Here is a 17,335-nt window from a genome sequence, read left to right as displayed (position 1 = left end):
TACGGACGATAGTTTAACGTGACAACGTCATAACAAAACATTGATAAAATGATTGCATACTTTTATGAATAACATTGAATCATTTTTATTGAATTATCACTATTTTGTATGGATACAAAGAAGGAGTGAAATGAAATCTACAATTTAATTGATAAATTTACTTTTATTTGCACTCATTAATTCAAATATGTTTATTACTTTAGCGAACAGATTATTTTAACTATAACTTTTTGAATGAAAGGTATTGTTTAATTGGAATGTTCAGTTGGCTCCATAAAATGGTATATTCCCTTGCACGTCGGTTAGGCGGTTCAACTTGATATTAAAATTTCTAAATACTTTTTAAATTCTCTTTTATGTTTCTTTTTGTTTAATGCTCTTTATTTTGGATAAATGGAAAAATGGAAAAATAACAAAAAAAATTAATTAATAAAAAATAATTTAGTTAAAGTACTAAATTTAAAAGCTACTTTTGAAGAGCCCGCCTTAACCTATTTAATATAATAGTAGATTCATTGGCCAATCGAGTGGAAGAGAGATAAATGCGGCGCAAGCGTACAATGAGCGTAACGGGACAATGAGCGTAACGGGACAATGAGTAATCCTTTTTCGTGCGTGCAGCCGGCGTTCATCGATTTATTAGACGTTGTCACGTCAATGTGTTTATTGGGCGTGCTGATGGATGCAGGACGTTGTTTTCCGAGGGACTGCGAGGTGTGCAGCTGTCGGTGGAAGGGAAAAGGGAGCGTTGAGACAGGAACTGCCGCTGCTTCCAGGTGTTCCAGGAGAATCCTCTGCTCAACTCGTTCGCCTCCAGCATGACGAGCGGCGTGTCCATCTCGCTGTGCATGACGCCGGCCGACGTCATCATGACGCGTCTCTACAACCAAGGTGCGCCCTTGTAAAATTTTTCACATTAAATTTTCACGAAGAAAGCCGGTTACAAACTATCAAGGCATTCTGAGTGGAATCACGAGAGTTTTTTTTGACGTGACAACGTCTAATAAATCGACGAACACCGGCTGCCCGCACGAAAAATTGCCCCGTTACGCACATTGTTCCGTTACGCTGTGTCTCGTTACGCTCATTGTTCCGTTTCGCTGTGTTCCGTTACGCTGTTGGCGAGTGCAGTAATAATAGGTTATGTTACAATTGACTAAAAAATTATGGTGATTCATATAATTGTTGAAAGATATTTGAATAAAGTTTATTTATATGAAAACTTGTTCATAATTATATTTAAACTTTATAGCTAAACGCCAGTTTTTAAAATTAATTACAAGTCATCTACACGTGAACTGTTTCGTCGACTGTTTTAAAGTGAAGTGAAAAGTTAATGTGGTTTTCATTGTTTATTACAACAACAATTTCGGCAATAAAGGTTAATTATTCTTGCATTTTAAAAATCTGATTACTAGTATAATTTCAAGTATTTATTCTTTTTTTATTAAAATAAAAATGATTCAATTTTATTCATAAAAGTATGCAATCATTTCATCAATGTTTTGTTATGACGTTGTCACGTTAAACTATCGTCCGTAAACCGACTTTACAGACAACCAATTTTTTTTTTCAAAATGAAACTTCTTTGCAAGAGGGGACAACAATTTTCGAGCGTTACGTAAATCCCGATCGCATGATGGGAATAGTTAGGTACATGGTGGGGTAACCGGTAGAGCGGCGACGCCACTCCAACGCATGCACTAGCGGTCGAATAGGAAGACGCGTGTTTGCTGGGGGGGGGGGGGGGGAGGGGGAGGGTTGGCAGGTACGTGGCACACTGATTTTTATATGCTATAGTTGTAACGGCCGGAAGAGGAGACGGCAGAGGAGAGGTAGAAATGACGCAGCAGTGATGCTATGGAATTATCGTAACTCTGCTTGCTTGTGATTGTCTACTCCTCAGTTTTTTCTTTCATTTGAGATCATACCCACATCCTTACTGTTCTCAATTATTATCACTTGTTCAATTAAAAAATACTAATAATTTATCTCTATCTACACCTAATAAGCAAGAAGTTTCAATTCTGTCACGCGTGAACTCCACGCGCAAACTTTATTTATTAATTTTTTTAATGAGGTCCGTTTGGCCAGTAAAGAAAATAAGCTCGTGAGAAAATGTTCTTGGTTACAGTTTTAATTTAAAATATATCAACATCATTTTTCCACGTAGTCGCCATTCAGTTCCAAGCACTTCTCGTAACTGTAGACCAGTTTCTTTAACCCCTCTGCATAGAAGTTCGCCGCCTGGGAGTAAAACCGTATCGCAGTGCAGACGAGTGAGGCGGGAAGCCCGCACGCAGGGGCAGTTATCCCAGACCTGGCATTGAATATATATAACTTATAGAAGTCGCGAGGGGATAGGATTTATTATTCCAATTTTCGGATCCAAAACTGTGGTAGTTGTTAGCTCCGCCGCTAGACAGCTCTTCTTTCCACAAGAGGGTACTCGTAGTTACCAGCTTCCACGCCAGGGCGCTGTAGCGTCGCTTTTTTCAAGGTCGTGCGCGTAATTCTCTGTCTCACTCTATCGAGAGGCGGTGCCTTTTGAGGAAATCCGAGCGCTTAGATACGGGCGGGCGCAACTGAATTGGAGGAGTACGGCCACCGAAAAAAAAGTGCGGTTAAAAGATGCCAACATCAAAAATTAAGTTTTAATTATAAGAAAACTACAGAAATTTCTTAAACGTAATAACGTAAAAAAAAATACTGACATTCGTAGTTCAGAATTTATAAAATGTTGTGTTAACGGAGTGGCGCATTGAGTAAAATGGCAAAACATAATTTGGAATAATTCTTGACAACGTTGAATGATTTTGGTAGCTATGAAACAACTATGGCTGCGATGACTGTTCAAACGCGTGCACGTGTTGTTATTAGTAACTGAAACTAATGGTATGATGTCATACTTTGTGGCTATGCAGTTTATAAATTTTTTAACATAAGATGAAGCATTTTTACATAATGATTTGGTTGTTTCGTAATTCAAAATAAATAATCTTAAACGTTATATGGTGAATATTCCCAGTAACGAATGACCACAAAAAAAAATCAATTTTGCCAACATAGATCTGAAAAGTTAACGATTTACTATGTTAAGTTGCTTATAATTAACGCACATTTCCCGGATCTCCAAAGAAAATAAGAGTTTGTGTTATAGCATTGAGTTGCCACTCTTTATATTCCTTGCTTTGAGGTTAGATACACAAGTTATGCTCGTAAAAACGATGCGCAAGTATTTTGAATACAAATATATTTAATTTTAATAACCGAAAGGTAAATATTATTTCCATGAAATATAATAAAATTCTTTAAACACAGACAACATATAAAAGCTATTTCTTGTTTATTATTTCATCTGGCGTGAAAAATATTATATTTTAAAAACAGTTTGTGGATTTTTAATATAAAATAAATATTTATTTATGACATCAATTTAAGTTGTTCAAAAAATTCACTTTAGTATGAATTCAACCAAATTCATGTTATTCAGGGCAGAAAATTAGAAACTACCAAAAAAGATTATCTACGTTGCTGTTTTGTGTAAATCTGTGCACGGACTTAGTAAGTGATATATTTATAATTCCTAATTTTAGCAACCCATTTTAACACTAGATAAAAAGGATTTTATACTAAAAATTATTATGTTAAACCATTAATTAAAAGGAAACATGTATGAATAATCTATTTAAATTTGCATTTGAACAGTGAATATTATTTTGCAATAATAAATATATTTTATCATCGTATATTACGGATGAAAAGTTTGTATTTCCATCTAATCAGAAGTATTATGACACAGTTAATCAAATTGCTTTACAAGTTTTTATTCACATGAAAATCATTAAAAATTGGTTGGGAAGTTATATAAATATACAAAAACAAATCATTATACATACAATTTTATTATCTTAGTGGATTTAAATTAATGGTGTCCCAGTGACTACTGCGAAGAAAAAAGTCTTGCGAAAGGTTTCCTCGTAATTGAAATTCGTCAAAAAAAATCTATCTCTCATTTTTGGTGACATTTCTGACAAGTGGTACGATGAAATTTGAGACTGACAAATGAATGTTGTGAAGCAATAAACAAAATATCACATTCGTGAACTACAAAAGTATAGTTGTTTTTATTTTATAGTAAAAGTGTATCTAATAACCCGTGGCTTTGCTCACGTAATTTCCGGGTATTGCTGATATTCTACCATTTTAAGAAAAGTATGTATTAAATTCCAAAGATTATTGAAGAATTATACACAAAGAACTGTCAAGTAAAGAACATATTTAATAAATAAAATATATTTACAACGACTTATTTTTAATTGGTTTAGCGTAAGCCTATTTTAACTTTTATTTAAAATTAAGAACCTACTTATTTTCTATCTCCCGGTTTAGTGACTTTGAGAATATATTTTTCCTTGATGAAATCTTAACTCTTTTCCATCTGACGAAGAAGCCAATTAAAAAATAAACTAAGACTCGCGCACTTATTGTATGTTAAGACTGCCATCGTTTTAAATTACTGTAATTTTTTTAGTTATAGTCATGCTTAGGATAATAACATAATATGCCTTATTACGCATACATTTCAGTATTCATGAAACCAATGCATTTTTTTTTTGAAATGTAGAGCAGTTACCAAATTTCTTATCTCGCATATTGATTTTTTGGTATGGCTAGTATTACTTAAATTAAATTTTTGAATTTTCACTGATGTACTCTTTTCCCCTTTCTATGTGATTTAGAAAATATAGCAATATACGTAAACCAATTAAACCAAAATCATCCTGAATTTTTATTACCGAAAAAGTTTAATATGCGTATTTTAATATTGAATATATATATATATATATATATATTATATATTATATATATATATATATATCTTGCCAATACTAATTTAGTGGGTTCCATATTTTTTTATTTAAAAAAATAATATCTACCCCTTTTACTACTTAATAGATAACATTGAATAAGAGAAGGTTGTTTAAGGTATGTTGATTTTCCTTGCCAATATCTAAAAGTAAATTTGTACAAACGCGAAATATAGTTTAAATAAGTATTTTACTTTTAAAATAAAACCATATTTTGAACGGAACACTGACTATTGGCCCAATACAAAGTTTTAATAGCTAATTTTCACTTCACTCGGGTACAGAATCCCATCATTCAGTGATTTCCGTGGCTAGCTTCTTTTGGGATTTCATCATTCTCAAACGACGGTAAGGGAAGCTCCTCTTCAAGGTCGCCTAACGATGCTGATAAGACCTGCCGGGTAATTTGAATCGTGGGTCTGGGATTTTCGCAAGGAGGGGGGGGGGGGTGAAGGATGATGTCACGACTGGGCTGGTTAACCTAGTTCTGCCAAATACCGCCAGGGGCGTATACGGCCGATACACAGAGATGAAAGCGATCGCAGCGGCGGAGCTTGGAACTACAACAATTCTTCTGAGAAACCGGACAGAAAATTTAACCTGGGCTCGCGACTTCTATACATTATATATATTCAATGGACCTGGTGAGCCACATGCCCGGCAGGCGACCCCAGGCGACGAGGAGGGCGTGGTCAGACATGCGAGGACCTGCCCCTGTGTGCGGGCTTCCCGCTTCACTCGTCTGCACTGCGCTGCGGTTTGACTCCCAGTCGGCGAACTTCTATACAGCGTTACGAAAAGTAGTACTTAGAACTGAATGGCGATTATGTGGGAAAGCGAAGTAGATACGTGTAAACTAAAACTTTCAATAAAAACCTTTTCTCGCGATTTTATTAATTCTAATGACCAAACGGGCCTTATAAAAATTAACAACCTCGTAATATTGGATTTGATTATAAGGCATTATTGTGCCGTTGAGAGTGTGTGGATTCGCATCGTCAGCTCTGAGTTCGTCGCCACTAGGACACCCCTGTCACTCGGCAGTTTGTCGCTACTGCCGGAGGAAGCACTGACCTGCAGCGTGTGCGAGACTCGAGTGGAGGGGGTAGCCGACCAGAGACGGAGAGAACGTGATGAGTCAAGGACGAGGGTAGAGCGTGTTTCATCAAGAGTAATCTGCATCTATGGATGGTGGCAAAGAGATGCGCTCAAGACAATACTTTAATGGTAGTGTAACAGGGTTGCAGACCCGATGGTGAGGACGTACTGCACTCGGGTCGTACACGCCGGGGGTCTCCGGTTCGAAGCTAGACATAGTAGCATCACCCAGCGACCGAAGCTGTAAACAAACATACGTAATCGTCAAAACGTAAATTCACAGATTATAAGTTTGCAAAACTTCTGGTGGTTTTTGTCACTGTGCTTCTAGTTATTCAAGTGATCTGGTAGTAGAACAGAAATTGTATGCTAATATTATATGTAAAAATGTGTAGTTTTGTTCCTTGAACCTGAAACCTAGACTTTTATGGTAAAACATTAATTTGAGGTGATATTTAATTACATTAAATATTTTTAAGCAAAATTTATTTATTTTGCATTGACCAAGGATTTAACCGAGCAGAAATCAAACGAATCAATCAATATATTAATAAGTAATTTTTAAAAAAAATTCAGGATTTTTTTCTTTAAATTTTAGGTAGATAATTACAAATTTACAAGATGGCGGATGCAACGACAGCTGACGATCTACACGGCGGTCTCACTCAGTGCAGTAAACGGAGATAACTGAAGGTCCCGGGAACCTCGAATCCGTATTTTTGTGAAGTATAATGTTGGTAGGGGTGAGGGGAAGTCAAACAATTGCGAAAAATTAAAGTTAGACGTATAGCCAATAATATTAAAGCTGGAGGGGAGAATAACGGCAGGTGACATATGTGAATAGGTTAGGGCGAATAAACGTGGAAAAATAAAATGGAGTGGGTGGGTCTAAATGTCCTTGTTTGCATTGGCAAAAGTGGTGTGGGTCTATATGTTTTGCCTGTCCCCATGGAGGAATTACTTTTTAAATTTACCTCGAAGGGATCGAGCCCATGTCTCCAAAGTCCGTGGAGATCGAAATACATTAAAAAATATATGTTTCCAAGTTTTTAGGTAAAAAATATAGTCAGGGTGTTGAACGTCGTAGCTTCTCCGAAACAAAAGTTACACTAAATGGAAATCTCGAAACGCAGCAAAATGACCTCAAAATGGTGGTGCTTCCCCCTCCACCGCGCGCGATGTGTCACAGTCCTCACTTGGCGTAACGAGTTCTTTGATCCTTTAACTATTCAGTGGTGTAATTAAATTTTGGAATGAGATGATAGATATGCAGCTGCAAAACCAAACTCTATTCTCCGATTTTGTTACCATTCTTTTTTTTTTTAAATTGCCTCCCACTACGGAAGCAATTTTAAAGACGTATTCACGTCAAAACCTGCCGTATGCGCTCGCTAGCTAGCAGGGGCGCAACAACTAAATTTCCAAAAGGGGGGGGGGGGGGAAATATACCTTTTTATAAAGAATCATCTATCCCCCATATTGAAACGGGGTTTTCGGGGGTCCTCCCCCGGGAAAATTTGTATTTCAAGGTGGAAAATTGTGCTATTTAAGCAGTTTTATTATCTAAAAATTGATTACACAGCACTTTCTTTGCCCCCGTTTGCCCCCACTTCAAGGTTTCAGAGGGGGGGGGGGGCAAAATACCCTTGTCCCCCCTTGTTGTTGCGCCCCTGTCTACGAGTCATTTGTTTGCAGCGCACCTGTGTATCGACGGGAGGCTGGCGATCCGCGTGTCCGGGTCTCCTCCCTCGGACGCCCTTGCTCGCGTCGTGCCACGCCGCGATGACCGGCAAGTTCCTCTGGGCGCCAAGGTCACCGTGACCTTACCTTGGTGTTCATTGGCTTCGTCATTTCCGCGGCGCGGGCCGGGCGCCGCACGGTCATTTTTATTTGTATATGTAAAAAAAAAAAATATTGGTTGTGTGTAAAGTCGGTTTACGGACGATAGTTTAACGTGACAACGTAATAACAAAACATTGATGAAATTATTGCATACTTTTATGAATAAAATTGAATCATTTTTGTTTTAATAATAAAAGAATAAATACTTGAAATTATACTAGTAATCAGATTTATAAAATGCAAGAATAATTAACCTTTCTATTGCCGAAATTGTTGTTGTAATAAGCAATGAAAACCACATTAACTTTTCACTTCACTTTATAAACAGTCGACGAAACAGTTCACGTGTAGATTACTTGTAATTAATTTTAAAAACTGGCGTTTAGCTATAAAGTTTAAATATAATTATGAACAAGTTTTAATATAAATAAAGTGTAATCAAATATCTATCATCAATTATATGAATCACCATAATTTTTTAGTCAATTGTAACATAACCTATTATTACTGCACTCGCCGACAGCGTAACGGAACACAGCGTAACGGAACAATGAGCGTAACGGGACACAGCGTAACGAGACACTTTTGCGTGCGTGCAGCCGGCGTTTATAGATTTATTAGACGTTGTCACGTCAAAAAATTACACGTATTTATAATTTTGTGCATTTACGCGGAAACAACTGTTATCATCACAAAACATTGTTCTCAGTAATACTTGGGTCCGCATTACTACAAGGGAATTAATGCTTTGAGATTGCCCCAGTGTGCCTCCAATAATTATTGAAAGTTATTTGTAAACAGTTCCCTGAATTGCTTTCCGGTATCAACTGCGCACATTAATTAATGAGCATGATGAAACAAAATCAAGTAAAACTGTTGAATACTCGATTTTAAAAAAAAAATATTTGGTTGAGTGAAACATCAACTAAAATATAAAATTATGCGCACATTTTTGTTAGAAATAGGTACCCAATATTATCTCTAAAAAAAACCTTATTTCACATATGCAAAAGTAATCATAACTATGTGTTTTACAAAAATATTATTTTTGTAGTAGACCTATTACAAACTATTTCTTGGCAACTGGTTTCCAAAGGAATATTTTGTAAAAGTACAAAAAAATATTTTCTGTGCATGATTAAATGGAAACGGATTGCTGCAAAAGGACCTGAGGAGCCTATAGAACAAAATAATTCTGACTTGGCACGGCCTGTTTACACATCAACTGCTATAAAAACATAATTTCCGCTTTTTGAAGTTATGCGAGTTGTGAAAAAATACGACGAATAATTACTTCAAATTAGAGCTAATGAACCTCAAGATACTCCCCTTGGCTAGCAACTAGCACCTATCCCATTGTTGACTATATGGTTGGAAGTATTTCTGTAAGGTTTCTGGGAAGAGCCTTCAGCTGTCCCGTCTTGGCCCTCTTAATGCAGGGAATGGTAACAAAATGCACGATCTATTTTTCTGGTCTCCATTTCACAAACAAAACTTAGTGTCAGCGCATTGTTCGAAATCCACGATTAGGGATACGGGAATCGCGCGCAATCATTAAGTCGCAAGTTAGAACGCAAACCTTCACACTCCCGCACTGTGTTCATTATAGGACCGCAGTTATTTGGAAACGTCACTCTAATTACGTGAGCCAACGGTGCCCAATCAATCAATGCCCAGCTATAAAAATGTGAGCGAATCAGGTAGTGGCAATTAAAACGATAAAAATGTTCTCGCTAAGAAGTCAACCGATGTGAAAGCAAACATGGGCTGAGCACACCTATGACTAGTGACCGGAAAAATTTGCGATTTCGATGACCTGTAGGATAGACTCCATGATCCTCTATGCACGCGGTAAAATTACATCTGCTCATTGGCTACTGACTCGTGTCGCCTGTTAACTGGGACGTTAATCATTCGATACTTACTTCTTTTGTTGAAAGTTTTTCATTGGCCGAGTGTCATTTAGAATAACTGTGGCCCAATCACTGATGCAGTAAAAATGCAAACGATTTTTATTCTAGACTATCACGAAATGAATCCGCGTATTTTTCAGGTCTCTACCAAATTACTTTTAATTACCCTGAGACCAGACAAATCCGAGTGTATACAAGTACACACACCTTTACGACTACACTATCGCTCGTCAAACACCGCCCGATCAACATCTTTTGAACAAATACAGCACTCGTGGAAAAATGCCTCTACCAAGGAGATTGTTGAACCTCCTAGCTTACCTATCATTGGTGCTGCATATTCTCTTTCCCTACTTCTCCTTCAGTGCCGCTTACCGCTCGCACGCCTCACTCCTGATCTGACAACTCGCAAGTCTTGCAGCCAGCACTGTACGCCCCTTAACTCGAGCCAGTCCTGCGACACATCTTTATTTGTGTTTCTCCTTCACACGACCCTGTGCACTTCACATTTCCACGCGCAAAACACGGCTTGGCAGTTCGGCTCGGAAGCAGCTGTGTGTGAAAATGCAACTCACGCTGCTTACGGCGCAGTTTTAAAGATGCTATGGTGACGAGACTCCAGATGACGGAGCTCTCGGAGTCACGAATCCACTAGGAACTTGACGTTTAAATTTATCGTCCTTGGCCTGAATACGATACATCAGGTGTGTGCGTGTGTGTGTGTGTGTATATATATATCTTTATATATATATTTCTTGTGTGCGTGTGTATGTCACTGAACTCCTTCTAGACGGCTGGACCGATTTTGATGAAATTTTTTGTGTGAGTTCACGGGGATTCGAGGATGGTTTAGATTCACAATTGGATATTTTAATCTCGATTCTGAGTTAAGAAAAAAACTAAAAAAAAAAACACGCTTTAAAAGCAAAAAAACTAAGCATTGTTGATAATTAGCCTCCATGGCAACGGGCTTTTGCATTGTTGTTGCCTTCTGCGTAAACATGGGAAAGGTTTTTGGTAACGGCAGTGGCGTGCCCAAGAGGAGGGGTATGTATAATGAGAAGATACAAAATGTCCAGCGTAGAAATACTTACCGCCATATGTACATTTGGGCAGGACAATGTCTGTCGGGTCCGCTAGAAAGATATATAGAGATATATATGTAGAAAGATATATAGAGATATAAATAGAAAGATAGAGAGAGTTATAGAGATATACATAGAGAGATAGAGAATTATAGAGATAAAGAGAGATGCTTAGTATACGTTTAAAAAATTGATTGAGGCATTGCAACGCATGCCGGGCATTATCTAGTGTATATATATATATATATATATATATATATATATATATATATATATATATATATGAGCAAGTCTTTCAGTTCTCGCCAGTGATGTGTTAACATCTTACCTCAGTTACGAGCAAACTCATGTGTTCTCATGTTGTCCATGTTGCAAATTAACTTATAATACGAAACTCGGACACAAAATTTAAGGCCGAGCATGATTCATATCCTGATCAATGAAATATTCGCTCTTCAAGTACAAAAATTTCTAGACGCGAATCATACTAACTTTCTGCAACCGCCGCTGGTATTAGTTGCCTGAATCATGAACGTTGCCAGGGGCGTAGCCAGGGGGGGGGGGGGGGGGGATTTAGGGGTTCAACCCCCCCCCCCCTTAGCACCAAATCTTTAATTAATTTCTTATTCATCACTCAAACAAATATCATATTAAAATTAATAAAAAAATTTACCATTACAATATTTAAATTTAAGTACCGAAAACTGCTAAAATAGCACTATTTTACACCTTAAAATCCAAATTTTCCCGGGGGAGGACCCCCGGACCCCCCCGCTCTAATACGGAGGGGGGGGGGGACATGCTTCTTAACACCCCCCATACACAAATCCTGGCTACGCCACTGAACGTTGCTTCCCACCAGCATTCACAGATAGCAGGACGAAAAAGCTGAAAATTTAAAACTAATAAAAATGGCTCCGATAAAAGCGGCTTTGGACGTGATTTATCACGAGGAATTTTATCAAATTCTTTCCAAATCGTTTAACTGTACCGCGCACATTTAAGTTATAGTTCTATGACATTACTAAAATATTAATCTGAATCATTTCAAAACACATATTATAACACTTAAGTATATGTTCTTAATTTTGTTTTTGCTTAAACGACAGAAATCAGTCCGTAAATACTTCACACAAACAAACCTTAACCTTATTGAGCAGACTGAACATTATTATTATATAATTTTATTCAACTATGATGTTATTAAAAAAGAAAAAAGAATTTTTTTTTCCAGTGACGAGGTATGAACCACGTTAAAAATTCGTCTGTGGCCTTTACAAGCGCGCGCTCTACCTTTTACTGCCGAGCCTGTTGATGTATAAGAAAGAGAATAGAGAATATGCATTATCATAATTGTAATTAGAGTTTTCTTACGTATTTTAAAACTCGAGATTTCATTTTAATGTGACTATTTTATATTACCAAATATATTCCAGGGTAGTTTCATTTGGCACACTAATATGTTTGGTATGCTCCTTAATGTTTACAAAAGTGACTGACTATGTACGGGTTTATGTTGCTACACGTAGGTCCGTCATCTTGACGATTTCGGCACCGTGGTCACACATTTACATTCATTCGACTTTCGTCCCATTCACGAAACCACTTCTACCAAATGTCGTACACAGAGAGCTTCAAAAGAGACGTCTCCTGGGCTGGGTGCCGCAGTGTTGATTCTTGACCTGAGAATTGGGCTGATGGAAGTGTTGATGTTGTTGCAGGCGTGGACGCGAACGGCAAGGGACTTCTCTACAAGGGCGTCTGGGACTGCGCCGTGAAGATATGGCGAAGCGAAGGCATCTACGGCTTCTACAAGGGCCTAGTTCCGAGCTACGTCCGCCTGGGCCCTCACACCGTGCTGTGCTTCGTGTTTTGGGACTTCTTCAAAGACCTGGAGCGGAAGACTTTCCACGAGGAAGCGGCAGCGGGGAAACAAGTGCAAAACCTCCGCAGTGATGACGGTTGAGCGCCAAATGTACGACTCCGTAAAAAAATATGGGAAAAAAAGGCGGGGGAGGGTTGTTGCTGCTGTGATGATTGCGAAAGAACCGAGGCAGCAGATGAAAATAATCTTCCTTGAAGGAATTTAGAAAGTGGAAAGAATGTATAAAATTTCATAAAATTGTTCAATGTTGATGTTCTATGTGTATGTTTGCTGAATAAAAAAAAAACTAGTTAATGATTATAAAATAATTAAATTGTTAAAACTTATTTCGTGTGTTTAATGAACTGAATTAATGTCGTTAGGAAATTACACACATAAATATTTTTCATTTATTTTATTTTATTTTTTTGTTTTTTCCCCTAGCCTAACTAAGACTGAGTGTATTTGTGTGAGTGGTCCGGGCTAGGAAGGGACCTAGGTGCGTCTCAGGCCCGAAGCCCATTCGCCTGGTCATAGCCATGCTTCGTGTGCTTTGTTCGGGAATTGGCCAGCCATGGCAGCGATTATAGCTATGACTTAACTCCCCTATCTTAAATAAATATTAAATTTATATTAAGTAGGGCCCAGGTAAAACCCGAATAGACGCAAGGGAAAAAAACCCTGGGCACAGAACATGCATGGATGCAACGGCATGCATTAATTACGTAGGAGTGTACAGGATACAGAGGATGGTATGAATAATGGTTGGGCAGAGTAGAGAAGAGTCTACTATTAGGAACATCTGCTTGTGAGCTTGTAAGCATACTTATAATTATTACATGGAAATATTACAGATTACAAATATCCTTTCGTCTCTAGCGCGACAGTCGAATATATGTGGTGATCTTCATTTTGTCGCGCTGCACTGCATTCATTAAGTGTGTTCAGGTCACACATGCGCAGCAGCATGCATGTCCTTGTGAAGGGGCGATGAGGCATAATGTTCTGTGCGAGCAGAGGGAGCAAAGACAAGTGTTGTCAATTGCATGAGTGCTGACACTATGTTACCCTTTGCAAAATGATTGGTTTTGCAAGTGTGTGTGTGTCCATGCAAAGAAAAAAATAACACTGTGGCCACAACTTGCTAATATAAATGTTAAATAATAATGCATAAATAAACAATCATGATATCAAAAAATACCTGCGAATTGGTTTAATGTTTTAAGATAAAATATCAACATTATTCATTCAGTTTATCATTACAAATTGGATGAATGGAATATAATAATACTCAGTTTTATTCACGGTTTACATTGTACTTCTCTGGCGGGCTATTGGAGAACGACAACACCTGAATCAGATGCTAATGTGTTTATGAGTGAATGTGTTAATGTGTCAGTGGTAACTTGCAAGGGAAGACAGATGGCATACAATGTGTACATACATATGACGTCGTACCGACGCTACCTTCAGCCGGTTCTCACCCGATCAGTGACCCTCCCGTTCGGAGCGCGCCCCAGCCACGTCTGGAACGAGTCAAGTGAGGGATTCGCCACCTGACCTACGTAACAATTAAAACATAAGATTCTAATTACAAGGATATTTGTCAGTGCCATTAAATGAAATCCAGGATCTCATCAGTGTTAATGCTTGTAAACCACAGTCTTCCATGTGACTATATTTTCAAACAGTTAATTATTAGTGATAGAATTATTAAGCCCTCAGCAAACAGTTTCCAGGTACTAATTTTTAATTAAGTACCTGGAAGGATGTATTATATAAAATTATAACTTTAAGATAAAATAAAGGTGTTGGCACGCGGCACGGGGGGGGGGGGGGGGGGGGGGACGAGTCCTCCCACCCCCGTGTGGCGGCCATCTTCGGCAGTCTTCGAACACTCGCGGCCGGGGCGGACGTGTGTCCCGTGAGTAGCTTACATTTTAAGTGCACCGATAAGTCTTTATGTTCAGTAAGTAAATATATGACAACCTCGCTTTACCGCTGCTCACGTGTCCCCGGACCATTTTCGGCAGAGCCAGGCCTATCCCGACCGCCTTAACAAAAACCCCGCGCAACCGCGTCACGGGTTAACTCACGGTACTGGCCGCCTCCGGTAACCATACCGACCTGCGAGACTGCCGCGGAGATTAGGGTAGTTTGAGTAATGTAATCATGTAGTGCTATGTAGTGATATGTCATAAACGTGTACCAGTGCTGTGTGTCAATCATGCATAATGGCGCATTATTAAAATAATTCAGTCCAACTCGTGTGTAATTTCAGTGTCACATGTATAGATATGCAGTCTCCTACACTGCCTAGGGCGCATCCTGTATCCACTCAGTAAGCCAATCACCACCGTAAGCCGACGTACCTAGCAGGGCACGCTGGGGCAGCGAACCCACGAACCTCCTCACGGTCTAGTTCTTCCAAGCTAGCCTGGCGCCCACCGGACAACGAATCTAAAGCTACGCCCTTAGCCCGCTAGGCATTCCCCGTAACTATTCCATAGGGACGGGTGGCGGCACATAATCCATGTTATGCTCAGGTCACCTCAACGCAGACTGGCAGAGCAGTTGTTTTTAAATTTAGTTGTGTGTAACATCACTTCCTGCTGTTCACGTGGAGGTAGCATCCCTGGAACGACGACTCCAGTCCAAGTCAGGCCATTGTTGAGGATGGACACTTTCCCATGGAGCTCCACAGATTAAGTTTGCAGTCCCTGACTATTAGCATAAAAATAGTGTAATTTATTCTTAAATTCTGTTTAAGTAAAGCTCCAAGAGTGCCTCTAGATTTTTGAGTGGGGGACATAATGTATCCCCTCTCATACTGCAAAAGCCTCGTGCCACGCAACACACAGCCAGGCAGTCTCGCTCAGTACCGGCCGACCCTGGGAGTTATCTTTTCATTAAATAACCATATCTGTGCGTCGACAACCATTTTCGGACTGAAGTGTTGAGCCAGGTAAATACTTACTTAAAATAATTTCAGCGTTAATTGTTGGACATTTATGTAGCACACTGCTCAGTGCACAGCCTCAAAAATAAACCCACAATTCCATCTACCGAAATATGAGTATTTTTCTAGCATAATTCCCTTGGATTCCAGACACTGTATAGTATGAAAAGTATGATAATTCATGAAAACTTGCCAATAACAATATTTCACAGATTGGCAGAAAACAATGTTACAAATTAAATCTAAACTAATATTTATAAAACTTAAACAACAAACACAGAATTTACTTAAAAAAAATTATAATGTAGTAGTGTTAGGTACTTCAGCTACAAAATTTTAGTCAAATAGGACACAGCACACCAGGACTCATAGTAAATAGATCAAAACAACTATTACAAAGAAAAAATATGTAGGTACCGTATTCTTTCTTACCTGTTATTCCTGTTAATCGATTATTTCCACTGCCTTAGTTTAAATATATGGTTTTCGCTAATAATTATAATAACGCTGATTATTCTTACACCCGATCATCCACATAAACAAACAGTGATCGTCGCTTGACGTTCGGTCGTCCGGGTTTAATCGGCTCAGTTCATGTAACCCAGTCCCCTTTTGTCTGTGGGAAAAAAAAAAAAAATCAATCGAAAGACTATTTATAGATGCGACAGGGATTCCCCTGGCAGAGACATCACGTACACTATGCATATCAAAAATCAATTTAGGATATGTTTAGAAATCAACTTTAGATCTTTAGATGTGTTCAAAAACCAACTGGGGTGTGTTTCAAAATCAAATCATTAATCGATAGAACAATGTGCGCGGGATGTTAGGCAATTTGTGAAACAAGTTTTTTTCTCCCCCTTACAAACATATAAATTTGGCGCCCCCTGAAATTGATGCCCAGGGCAGATAACCCAGTTTATTCCCCCCCCCCCCTTCTTTTTCCAAGATCTGTGGCTACTCACAATTCCAAAAGAAGTTATGTCCAGCTTGAATGCAGCACACACATGCAACTGCACAAACACACCCCACTCTTAGATAGTATGGTAATTTGGAAACTTACGACGGTACTTGCTCTCAGTCTGAAACATTGTGGCTGTTGATTTACTTGAAAGTGTGGTGCCTGCCGATATGCCCTATGGTTCGAGATGGTGAATTAAGGAAACTGAAACCCGTGGGGTTGGGGGGGGGGGGGGTTGCTCCCCACTCAAAAATCACACAGCGAGATATGCGTGGAGCTCTATAAATAAGAAAAGAGGTTTAAAACACAAAACGTCTATTGAGAGCTTGATTAGTGTGTTCAGGCAAGAATTTTCATATTTCTTATAAGACAAACTTTCCTAGTGAGGATAGGGAGGGAGTGGAACGGGTTGGAGGAAGGGATGCTGGAGGTGAGAGATGCAAGGTACCTGAGGCGAAGAAAAATGTAAGGACTCCTTGCCTTATTGCAAGTGAAATCAATCAATCAAATGAGCGAATATTGCAGGACTAAGCGTATGGGTAAATTTTGATCTCGGAAGTTGTTATGAAGCTCTATATTTTGTACTCTTGTTTTTCAATTTTCAATAATTTAATTACGCCAAAAAAACTAATAAAAGAAAACCGTTCAGTAAAATTGACTGCTTGCAGTAGTGAAGGGAAAGTGGCCTTCTTTAGAGAACTTTCGTACAGTTGGCACTACAGTATGTATTTTTGATATGTAT

The 17,335-nt window shown here is 38.6% G+C and overlaps 1 protein-coding gene across 3 annotated transcripts in view; it reads left to right on the top strand.

Annotated features, from left to right (window-relative positions):
- LOC134536826 (solute carrier family 25 member 35-like) overlaps window positions 1-13,018 on the top strand; it is a 33,275-nt gene extending 20,257 nt beyond the window's left edge. For all 3 annotated transcript variants that reach the window (XM_063376818.1, XM_063376820.1, XM_063376819.1), the window contains 2 exons: window positions 777-891; window positions 12,531-13,018. In XM_063376818.1, coding sequence (XP_063232888.1) covers window positions 777-891; window positions 12,531-12,765 — 350 coding nt within the window. In that variant the 3' untranslated portion in view covers window positions 12,766-13,018. The remainder of the gene's footprint in view (window positions 1-776; window positions 892-12,530) is intronic.
- Window positions 13,019-17,335: the final 4,317 nt, after the last annotated feature.

This window comes from Bacillus rossius, chromosome 11 (genome assembly GCF_032445375.1).
Source record: "Bacillus rossius redtenbacheri isolate Brsri chromosome 11, Brsri_v3, whole genome shotgun sequence".
Taxonomy (NCBI): Eukaryota; Metazoa; Arthropoda; class Insecta; order Phasmatodea; family Bacillidae; genus Bacillus; species Bacillus rossius.
This window is presented reverse-complemented; position numbering and strand designations above follow the sequence as displayed.